The sequence below is a fragment of the Sinocyclocheilus grahami genome, unplaced genomic scaffold (genome assembly GCF_001515645.1).
Source record: "Sinocyclocheilus grahami isolate Dianchi unplaced genomic scaffold, SAMN03320097.WGS_v1.1 scaffold534.1, whole genome shotgun sequence".
Taxonomy (NCBI): Eukaryota; Metazoa; Chordata; class Actinopteri; order Cypriniformes; family Cyprinidae; genus Sinocyclocheilus; species Sinocyclocheilus grahami.
In genome coordinates this window covers 55,784-67,625 of record NW_015505713.1, presented here as the reverse complement: position 1 = coordinate 67,625, position 11,842 = coordinate 55,784, and the positions used below count along the sequence as shown (strand labels likewise).

Here is an 11,842-nt window from a genome sequence, read left to right as displayed (position 1 = left end):
TTTTTTTTAATTATTATTATTATTATTATCGTTTTTTTTTTTTTACAGTCTTTGCACCAGGCTTTAAATGAGCAAGCATCACATGTCAGTCAGCTTACCTCCACACTGGACCAGGAGTGTATCACATCCAGTAACCTGCGCTCTGAGCTCCAGATCGAGCAGTCTCGTTGTGAGGCCCTGTTGGCCCAGGAACGTGAACGCACTGAACATGCGCTTTCCCGCCTTGAGGTGGAACGCTCTCGATCAGCAGAGCTCTCAGATTCTCTCTCTCGCCAAGCCCAGGAGCATGTGCGCCGTTTAGAGGAGGAAGCTCGGAGACAGGAAGCAGCCAGTGCCCACGACAGAAAGTTTATACAGGACCTACGGGCGCAACTGGAACAGGAGAGGCGTCAGGGAGAGGACCTGGCAGCCATGTTGGAACGTCTGCAAGGGCAGGTGCTGGAAGGGAAGCGCAGGCAAGCGGAGCAGGCAGAGCAGGAGGCACACAAGGAGCAGGAGGAAGTGAGGAGGCTCCATGCTGCTCTGGAAGGCCTGCAGACTCAGAAAACAGAGGTCGGACACACTTTAGAGGCGGAGCGAGAAAGAGCTGCTCAGTTACAAACAGAGTTGGATGTGATGAAAGAAAAAATTAGAGTGGTGAAAGAGAGGGAGAGAGTGAGGGAGGAGCAGATGGAGAGGCAGAGGAGACAGGAGAAACAGGAGCAGGTGGAAAAGGAGCGACGACAGGAACGCACCAATGAGAAACTGGTGAGGAAAAAGAGATAGTTCACCCAAAAATGTCAGTTCTGTTAAAATGTACTTACACTTGTTGTTCCAAACCAATAAGACCCAAAAACTTAAATTAAATCAGTTCATCATAAAGCGATCATATCTCTTCACAAGATGTGTAACTTGGGATTCAACTGCTTGATTCATATTAATTATTTTTACATCACCTTGTTTTTGTTTTGGTTAGCTTGACTTTCAGTGAATGGGCAGAAACCACTCAGGTTTAATTCAAGATATCTTAAAGGGATATTTCACCCAAAAATGAAAATTCGGTCAGTAACTCACCCTCATGTCGTTCCAAACTCGTAAGACCTTCATTCATCTTCAGAACACAAATTAAGATATTTTTGATGAAATCCGAGAGCTTTCTGACCCTCCATAGACAGCAATGTGACTGAAATGTTCCCAGACCCAGAAACGATATTATCAAAAGATGTTCGTCAAAATTATCTTCATTTCTTATTTCATATTTGGGAGAACTATCCCTTTAATTTGTGTTTTGAAGACTAACCAGTTTTATGGGTTTGGAACAGTTGATGGTTAGTAACAACATTTTTAATTTTTGAGTGAACTAACCCTTTAATTTGATATGTACATGATCATCATAGTTTGCTGTCATTGTTTAAGAGCACTGAAGTTATTTGATTAATTGTCTCAGTTGGAGTTGGAAGTGTTGCGTGAGAAGGATCAGCAGCGGTTGAGGCAGCTGCAGCAGACGTTGGCTGACCTGGAGCACAAAGAGAAAAGGCTCACATCAGAACGCCTGCAGAGAGAGAGACAGTCCAATGGCCTGACCTTAGGCCAGAATGCACTCACAAACATCTCTCAGGTAACGTTCTCCAGCCCTACGTTTTGTATCAGCATGTCTGTCTTGTACTCTTAAATTACAAACCCAAGCCTAACCCAAAAACGCACTCAGCTGTTTTTGTTTTGCAAGCCAATTTTAAGTTTATTTATTATTTATCACACAGATATTTAACAATCACACTTGGCATATATGAACAATAATTTAATGCTGACAAGTCTATATTTGATGTAACCAGACCAGCTGACCATATTCCCAATATACCCAGTCCTACTTATTCTCACAAGCTTTCACTCAGACGAAAGTGTTTGTACAGATACAAAATGAATTGTATGACATTTAAAATGAAGGCGAAATAGGTTTTGTTGTACTTTCTTAGTACAGAATGCATAAAAGCAAGTGCTAAAGGCATACTTCACCCAAAAGTAAAAATTGGTGTAATTTACTCACCATCTTGTCATTACAAAACTGTATGACTGACTGACTTATGTGGAACACAAGATATTTTAAAGAATGCTGGTAACTAAATAGTTTCAGTGCTCAAGGAAATCAGTTGTATATTTTTATCCATTGTAGTGGAAGTTAATGGGAACCAAAACTGTTGAAACCAATGCAAATTATTGCCTCAAATTTGATCCGATTTTCACGTGACTTGTCTGTTCAGACCATTATGGGGGAAAAAAATGGCAGACACATTGAACGGAAATGAGAATTCACTCTCTGACAGTAGGTGGTGCAGAAATACCCTGGTTATCCTTGAGCACAAAGGGAAGAAAAGGATCGTTTATGGCCATATTGTGCAACCCTATAACCCTATATCAGATTTTTTTAAATTGCAATTATCAGGAATCACAATCCCGCAAATTAATTTTGATCGTATATTGTGATGTATTTGTAATATATTTGATCATCTGCTAAATAGGATTCTACCTCATCCACTAACTCTCTAATGGAACGTTTGCTGAAGGAGAATGCAGATTTCTCTCAGTGTCTCGCTGCTCTGAGTGAGGAGAAGATCTCCCTCAAACACACTATATCCTGTTTGGAGAGAGACCTGCAAAGCCTGAAACACCAGGAGCAGGTGATATTATTAACAATTAGTTTCTTCTTTTTAATTAACCTCCTTTTTTGAAAGGCAGACCTTTTTTAACATCAATCAAGACATTATGCAACCAATGAATTCACCTACTGAAAAATGTTTGCATGATGTGTGAAGGCTGAAAGTTGCAGATAAATACAGTTCTTCATCTGTTTTAATGTTCAGTTCGTGTGTATTTTGGTTCCAGGTGTGATACTTCATATAGATTTGGTTGTGCATGTCTCTCTGTCCGTCAGGTGAAATCTCCTGCTGTTACGGAGCAGTGTATGTTATCGGAGAAGCTGGCCTGGCAGAAGGAAAAAGCAGCTCTTCAGGCTGCGCTGCGTAAAGCAGAGGCTGAACTCTCAAAAGTCACAGCTAGCAATGAAAACAGACCCACCTATGACCTCTCTAATAACAGGGTAATTTGGATTAATGAATTAAATGTATAATCCGTTCCTTTATTTAAATTGTTTAATTTTTAAGTTTATTTATTATTTATCACACAGATATTTAACAATCACACTTGGCATATATGAACAATAATTTAATGCTGACAAGTCTATATTTGATGTAACCAGACCAGCTGACCATATTCCCAATATACCCAGTCCTACTTATTCTCACAAGCTTTCACTCAGACGAAAGTGTTTGGTGTATTGGTGTAATTTACTCACCATCTTGTCATTACAAAACTGTATGACTGACTGACTTATGTGGAACACAAGATATTTTAAAGAATGCTGGTAACTAAATAGTTTCAGTGCTCAAGGAAATCAGTTGTATATTTTTATCCATTGTAGTGGAAGTTAATGGGAACCAAAACTGTTGAAACCAATGCAAATTATTGCCTCAAATTTGATCCGATTTTCACGTGACTTGTCTGTTCAGACCATTATGGGGGAAAAAAATGGCAGACACATTGAATGGAAATGAGAATTCACTCTCTGACAGTAGGTGGTGCAGAAATACCCTGGTTATCCTTGAGCACAAAGGGAAGAAAAGGATCGTTTATGGCCATATTGTGCAACCCTATATCAGATTTTTTTAAATTGCAATTATCAGGAATCACAATCCCGCAAATTAATTTTGATCGTATATTGTGATGTATTTGTAATATATTTGATCATCTGCTAAATAGGATTCTACCTCATCCACTAACTCTCTAATGGAACGTTTCGGAAATGAGAATTCACTCTCTGACAGTAGGTGGTGCAGAAATACCCTGGTTATCCTTGAGCACAAAGGGAAGAAAAGGATCGTTTATGGCCATATTGTGCAACCCTATAACCCTATATCAGATTTTTTTAAATTGCAATTATCAGGAATCACAATCCCGCAAATTAATTTTGATCGTATATTGTGATGTATTTGTAATATATTTGATCATCTGCTAAATAGGATTCTACCTCATCCACTAACTCTCTAATGGAACGTTTGCTGAAGGAGAACGCAGATTTCTCTCAGTGTCTCGCTGCTCTGAGTGAGGAGAAGATCTCCCTCAAACACACTATATCCTGTTTGGAGAGAGACCTGCAAAGCCTGAAACACCAGGAGCAGGTGATATTATTAACAATTAGTTTCTTCTTTTTAATTAACCTCCTTTTTTGAAAGGCAGACCTTTTTTAACATCAATCAAGACATTATGCAACCAATGAATTCACCTACTGAAAAATGTTTGCATGATGTGTGAAGGCTGAAAGTTGCAGATAAATACAGTTCTTCATCTGTTTTAATGTTCAGTTCGTGTGTATTTTGGTTCCAGGTGTGATACTTCATATAGATTTGGTTGTGCATGTCTCTCTGTCCGTCAGGTGAAATCTCCTGCTGTTACGGAGCAGTGTATGTTATCGGAGAAGCTGGCCTGGCAGAAGGAAAAAGCAGCTCTTCAGGCTGCGCTGCGTAAAGCAGAGGCTGAACTCTCAAAAGTCACAGCTAGCAATGAAAACAGACCCACCTATGACCTCTCTAATAACAGGGTAATTTGGATTAATGAATTAAATGTATAATCCGTTCCTTTATTTAAATTGTTTAATGTAGTGTTTGGTTTTTGACCATAAATATGTACTTGAAGTAACCTTCTGATATTTTAGCTTATTTGAATAATTTAACAACACATTCACAGTTCTTTGATGTTGGTTAATGTCAGATTGAGTTTTTTTTTTTTTGGTATTTATTTTTATAATTTAAAAGTACATTTTAAGTGTGTTTGAAGTGCTTGCTTTATGAACCTGTTCCTGTAGGTGCAGCGGCTCTATGAGAGATACCTGCGAGCAGAGAGTTACAGGAAGTCGCTGGTGTATCAGAAGCGTTATCTGCTGTTGCTGCTGGGAGGGTTTCAAGAGTGCGAACAGGCTACTCTTGTGCTAATCGCTCGTATGGGTGCGCAGCCGACGTTGAGCCAATCACAGGCCTCTAGACCTCTAAACCGCTTCAGAACATCTGTCAGAGTAGTCATCGCTATCTCAAGGTAAAAAGAATGGCTACGTAGATGTGTCTGGCAAAGTTAGTATGGAGTTTGGAGACCGCTTGCTTGTGACTGTTTCAAGTTTATAAATGTTTAAATTTGTATTTAAAACTGAGTTTTAAATGTACATTTATTCCATTTTTGCCTTATTCCAGTTTTGCCGTGGTTTATTGGGTGGTTACTGAGTTTCCTGACCCCCTTTTTTTCTTTTCTTTTCTTTTTTTAGACTGAAGTTCCTCACTAGGAAATGGCAAAGAGCTACAAGGAAAATCTCAGTAGGCAGTGCTACAGTTAACGGGCATGGAACAGGACCAAGCACAGGTAAGAGTGGTAAGTTGTTCAGCTTGCAGACTTGATTTGGTAGTTCTGCAGGTGATTTAAATCATAAGTAATTTATGTACCGTTTTCCCTTCTCTCTTAGTTCCTGCCTTGAGGACTGAAGTGCTGAGGCCACAGCAGACTGGAGTTGCATTCAACTCTCCACCCACACATGATCAAGCCTTTGCGCAAAGGGGTGTGGTCTCGTCTCTGGTGTCGCCAATCAAATCACCCTTTAGACTGAATCATAGGTGAAATATTTCTTACTATACAAACAGGTGTATGTAGTGTGGATCTAGGTTGGTTTTCCCTTTTAGTGTTTTTAATTCAAATGACAAATGTCGGATTCATTAACTTTCACTCTTTTCTTTCTTACTCAAAGAACGTACACAACTCCGGTGCTGGGACCTGCTGAACGCTCCTTCAGCTCTTCCCAAGATCAAGAACGTTCCCTTACGGAGTATATCCAACATTTGGAGACTGTCCAGCAGCGACTTGGAGCCGGTCGTCCAGGTAGGAGGAGGCCAGTGGGAAATGACCTAAAATTACTCTCATCTTTTACATAGAAACCACTTCAATCTGAGTGGTTCAAATTGAGACAATAGCTTCGTTCAACAAATTTTGTTTAAAAAAAAAAAAAAGCTCATGCGTTTTTGATATGCCTGATATTAAAAGAGCCTCAAGTAGCATAACAGTAACGTTAGCTAGATAATACTACGTGATATGATATGTTTGTGGAGGATGTTAGCGTTATGATGGTCCATGTGACATCAAATTTTCCTCAAGTTGCTTTTTGGCCATTTGGAAATCAGGAAGGAAGTGTAAAAAAATATATATTTTAAAAAGAATATATGGCCGTCAAGAACTTTTGCACGAAACATAATGCGACGACATCTGCGCATGCGCAGAAATTTTGTAAACGAGTACGTTATGTGAATCGGCCTGCAAAGTTCCGAGTATATAAAATATATTTTCATGTTCTGGTGTCGGTCTGGATTCATTCATTCGGATGGAAGAATAACCAGCGTGCTTGCTTACTGTAACAGTTCAGCTCCGGTTTCAGCGTTTAATGTTGTTCATACCTCAATTTTCGCGAGTCCACTTGAGGCATTATAGTATGGTATGTCTGTATATACTGGGTGTATATATATATGTTGTTGATTACGCATGGTTGGGAAGCACGTGAAGACAGGGTGCGCTATATTATTACATAGGGCCCGGATAGCTCAGTCGGTAGAGCATCAGACTTTTAATCTGAGGGTCCAGGGTTCAAGTCCCTGTTCGGGCGGTTCGTTTTTCTTAACTTTTACTAACGAAGAATATGCGTGGAGTACAGTACAGGTCTGCGCGGGAGGTCCCGCAAGGTTCAATTCCGCACCCACCCGCTCCCGCTATATATTCACTCTTTGTTCACCTGCTGTCCGCTTAGAATACTTTTCTTCCCGACAAATTTAGATCTCGTTTCCAGAATCTCACATTTAACTTTCCGCTACTGAAAGAAAGCGAGATAGGCTGACAAATAAAAGTGTATGGAGGACGAAACCTGCAAAAACAATAAATAAATACACAAAGAAATAAATGTGTGCATAAATACACGTATTCTTGTTTGATTACATAAATAAATAATTATACATGTGATGGGGGGGGGGATGTGGAACTACATTCAGAAATAAATGACTGATCAAAGGAAAATAAATAGGATGTTTAGCATTTCCTTAATCATTTTCCATTTGTCCACTAATTTATTTTATTTGCCTACTTTAATCACATGTTTAATTATTTGTATATGTATTTAAACAAGAATTTGTGTATTTATACAGACATTTATTTATTTATTTGCATATTTATTTATTTATTGTTTTTGCAGGTTTCGTCCTCCATATAGGCCTACCGGTGGTCAATAAGAATAAAGCGCAGATATGCTGTTCTAAATGGACGTCGGGAACGGGATATTGTTAGACCGCCCGCTCCCGTTCAAATTACACCCGAGTTACCGACCGCTACCGTGTTTTATTCGGGAATTTACAAAATGCAGACCTCTACACTACAGTATATATGGTTTAATTAAATAGTGGGTTGATTTTCAACCCTTTAATTCAGGAATCATTAAAACATGAATATAAAATCATATAAATATAAAATCCCCTTTAAAAAAAATCTAAATATATATTTTTAATAACTGTACACAAGCTATTAAATATATTTTATTGATGAATTTAACCTGTACAAAATGTAAATATACAACACAGTCTAGAAAACAAAACAAAAACAATGGAAAATGCACAGCTGCAGTTGATAGATTAGTTAAGGTCAGAGAAGCATTTTACAGGCCAATTATTACAAACACATACCAGTATAAAGGTCAAGGGTCATGCACAATTTGCACCTTGAACATTCTCTAAACACAATGTATGCGAGCAGTGCGAGATATGAGAAATGGTGTCAGTTTTTTTTATGCAGTGATGTTCTATGAATGAAATCCAAAATATTTGCAGTCACACGCAAACTACACAAAGGTTTGTTTATTCCCTTTAGCAGTTATGGGTTTGAGGATGAAAGGTGCAGAAGGCTGCAATCACCCAAGTGTCATGCACTTTCTGTGAAACTTCAGTGCCAAAAACAAGCCGGTCCTGAGATATCTGAAACATATAATGCTATACACAACTCCCTCATTCTCACGAATCATGTTTTATTCACCTGAGCTTTTCTAACCTTTTCTAACTGAAAAAATCCTGGGGTTTTATCCTATAGCCAGAAATATACAACTTCTTTAAAAACTGCATGTTAATAAAAACAAGTGCGATTTGTCCACTGCCTTGGAGTCATCCTTTGGATCTGAAAAATTATAAAGTGCATTCTCACTTGATATTGTGCAAAAAAAATTAAAAAATTAAAAAGCATGCATCATTTTTATAGTGCCAGACTTGAATGATCTTCAGTGGTTTTCCCCCCTCACAGAAATCTGGGATTGGCAATAAAATCTAAGTTTGCAAAGCTTAAAGTTCATAATGGCACATTGCATATTATAAATATTTCTTCCTCCTATCAAAATTATTCAAAGCAGCTCAAAATTTCTAAGCACATATTTCCTACATCAACACCAACCTTTACTTTTTGACAAGAACGGAAATGTCGAGGTCAACTGAATGCAATCCCATTTGGCCGTTTACTCAAAGGACTTCTGTCAACTGCTTTGTCCAGCTGGCAAATAGACTTTCCTATACACAATGAAATACTTCACAGAACTTCTCTCAAGTGGATCAATATGTGAGAACTATGAATAATTGAGTATTTTGATAATGTTGTTCATTCTATCATTCCCACAGAAGCTCAAACCATTACAATGCATCTGGAAATTTGATACGATGCCACTCTGTGACATACAGTAAATAAGCTCAGACTTGTGTTTTGTCCAAGAGTAAATAAATATGACTTTTTTTTTAATCAGTGTCCAAAAGTAAATGGATGCTGTGAGTCTCTCGAGTACTTCATCTACGATACACCTGTTAAGTCACCTAAAAAAAAAAAAGACGAGAACACAGAAACGAATATTAGGAATCCAGCACATATCAATGCTGCTTCATATTTACCGCTTTCCTGTTATACCTTATGGATGTGTGGTGGTAGCTCGTCCTCAGACCCCTCCTCGGGCACTGGGTCGTGATGTCTGCTCATTTGGTTCTCCTCAGACCAGCCACCCATAGGCATACGAGGCGTTCTCTGAGCTCGGAAGCTTCCAGAAACAGGATCTGCAGGAGACCGTTTGTCGCCCATGTAAAGACTACGTTGTGGCACTTTTCATTCTTAGATATTACTACAAACAGTCGTTTGTAGTACCTGAGGTTCCGCTATAGCGCCGCTGGCTGCCGCTCTGCTGTGCTGCCCCCGCCTGGTGTGAGGTGGTTGGGAAAGTGCTGGAACGGGGGAAGGTGCGGGCGGCTTCCATGTCCTCATTGACACTCTCACTGCTCTCGTCACTCTCCTGTCTGTGCCAGGTGTGTCGAGACACCTCACCTCGCGACTGCTGCTTGTGCATCTAGTCACACATTAGATATAGTTACTAATATTCAGGTGCAAACTAGAGACTGACCTCTTTCAACACATCATTGGTTAAAAGGCTGATTTGGACCAGATAATGAATGAAAAGCAGCTAAGATGCCCAGCATTTGTGGGAAGTATAATGATCATGGCAGTCTCACACATTCTTAAATCAGTCCCATACATGTGCATTCACTGATTCCATAATTGTGTAATAAAGCATTGCTTATATCAACAGTTCATGTGTTGCTTTACCTCATGCATGTAGAGGGCATGAATGCTCATCTCTGTGGAAGCATATTCTGATAGGACCATACTGGTCAGCTGGCCTTCCCAGGCGCTACTGCCAGAGCTGATGGTACGGGCATCAGTGCTGGATGAGGACGATCCAAGAAAAAAAGAACAAATGAATGATATGAAATAGTTTGGCAGGGACATTTTAAAATCAGTCTATCTGTAAAGATGCAAAGACACCTATATTAGTTCAAAAGTTTGGAGTTTATAGTTTTTGGAAAAAGAGGTCTCAATGAGGCTGCTTTATTTGATATAAAAAAAGTATAGTAAAAATAGTAATATTGTGAAATATATATTTTTACAACATATTCTATTTTACTAGTTTTAATGTAATTTATTTCTGTGATTTCACGTTTTTTTGTAACAACTGCATGATTAATTTAATGCACCTTGCTGAAGAAAAGTAATAATTTCTTTAAAGAAAATATTTCTGACCCCAAACTTTTGAACAGCAGTGTAAATTTAGTTAAAATTGCTATTTTAATAAGAAATCATGTGATTCTAAATAAAGTCTTAATAAGAAATCTATGAAATGTAAATGTTAACAGGTCTCGTTCACAACTAACTGTACACATTGTGTATTTATTCAACATTTATACAAGTGTTTTTTTTTTTACTTTGTTTTTAATGTTTAAAGGGTTGTGAACCCAGATGAATCACAATGAGAATGCCCAAAGCTACTCAATATAAGGCATTTCTGTGAATTCTAGTGTCGAGCTCAAAATCAACATCTTTTACTTAAGACACTTAGAATACACAAGAGAAAATTATAGAATTATTATTACAATTTATGAAACTCTATAAAAAATAACAATACAATACGTTAATTTGTGTTCAGTCATTACCCTGAGCCTGCCATTGCTCTCCCAGCCACCACAGCTGGATGGTCAGGTCGTGGCAGTCTGGCAGATGGGTAGCTGCCCCGCAGGTGTAGACTCGTGCTGACAGGAGAGAGGGATCGGAGGGGCCTACGGGGGAGTGAGTGAGGTTACCTGTGTCCTAACTTGGAGCCCTCTCGACCCAGATGCAGTGAGGCCAGGGAAGGGGGTCCCATCAGGAAATTTGCAATAAGACTGCGAGGCTGAAATGAAACAACACCCAAAATCAGACCTCTTTTTAAAAAGAACTTAGTTCTCTTTGTAATCATATTGTATATAATCTTAAAAGCGGGTTTTGGATCACTTTTCATAAACCTCTTTTAGAACCCAGTCTAAAACCTAAAATAATTATGATTATTATTATTCCTATTATTGATCTTATTGGCCATTAGAAATATATTATTATATGTAATGATCTGGATGGATGTCGGCAGCTCAGTCATTTGGATACCTCTGAATCAGACTGTAGTGAATGGGTTGAGGTAAATGCAGGATTCTCTGCTATGATTCCCTGCTGTCCTGTGGCGGCCTCGCGGTGCACCTTCTCTTTCAGAAGGCTGATGAAATGCGTGCTCTCCCGAGGGGGCTGCCAGTGTGGATTTGTGATAGCAAAGTGCATGAGTGACAGTTCAGTCTTCCCGTCTTCTGCCTGCTGATAGATGGAGGCCTCTGTTTTCCCAGCAGACATCCACTATAGTGGACCACAAAAGGGCATCATAGTCAACAAATAAAGAGAGAACTAGGTAGATACATCGACAAAAAAGCACAATAGTGAAAATAATTTGGGGGAAAAAAGGTCTGTGCCCTTACTGCAGGATGACCATGTTGACGGACATCCATCTGTGCAAAAGAGCAAGTATCGCCCACACCGACCACGTCCACAGTAAAGTTTCGGAAAAAATCTATGATCTCTAGAGATTTACGCCGCAAGCAAAAGATTAGAATGAAGGGAGTGATGACAGGACTCAACAGCTCCTCAAGAATAAACACCTACAGGAACAGAGATCAAAAGACAATCAACATGAATTTCTGTTTCAGAAATGCATGTTATTGATTATATTGTGAAAGGATCACCCATACATGTTTCATATGTAAAAACAAATTGACAAACACTGAAACTGCAGATAGGACTTGGGAATTATATTTATATGGCATATGTCATTATCATCACCAAAATCCTGTCTTGGTTCTGTAAC

At 38.9% G+C, this 11,842-nt stretch overlaps 2 protein-coding genes and 1 non-coding gene across 3 annotated transcripts in view; 2 read left to right on the top strand and 1 right to left on the bottom strand.

Moving 5' to 3' along the window:
- pcnt (pericentrin) overlaps positions 1–8,039 on the top strand; it is a 62,367-nt gene extending 54,328 nt beyond the window's left edge. Inside the window, exons 47-55 of the mRNA XM_016238176.1 lie at positions 49–747; positions 1,427–1,597; positions 2,496–2,654; positions 2,909–3,073; positions 4,895–5,121; positions 5,345–5,439; positions 5,540–5,687; positions 5,819–5,949; positions 7,972–8,039. Coding sequence (XP_016093662.1) covers positions 49–747; positions 1,427–1,597; positions 2,496–2,654; positions 2,909–3,073; positions 4,895–5,121; positions 5,345–5,439; positions 5,540–5,687; positions 5,819–5,949; positions 7,972–8,039 — 1,863 coding nt within the window. The remainder of the gene's footprint in view (positions 1–48; positions 748–1,426; positions 1,598–2,495; positions 2,655–2,908; positions 3,074–4,894; positions 5,122–5,344; positions 5,440–5,539; positions 5,688–5,818; positions 5,950–7,971) is intronic.
- On the top strand, positions 6,652–6,724 carry trnak-uuu (transfer RNA lysine (anticodon UUU)). Its single transcript has one exon. It is a non-coding gene; the product is annotated as a tRNA-Lys (tRNA).
- Positions 8,040–9,036: 997 nt separating the features above from the next.
- Positions 9,037–11,842, bottom strand: part of LOC107555397 (autophagy-related protein 9A-like) — a gene marked incomplete at its 5' end in the record, with an annotated part of 4,515 nt that continues 1,709 nt past the window's right edge. Inside the window, 6 exon segments of the mRNA XM_016238175.1 lie at positions 9,037–9,185; positions 9,274–9,472; positions 9,730–9,847; positions 10,614–10,849; positions 11,098–11,337; positions 11,457–11,647. Coding sequence (XP_016093661.1) covers positions 9,037–9,185; positions 9,274–9,472; positions 9,730–9,847; positions 10,614–10,849; positions 11,098–11,337; positions 11,457–11,647 — 1,133 coding nt within the window.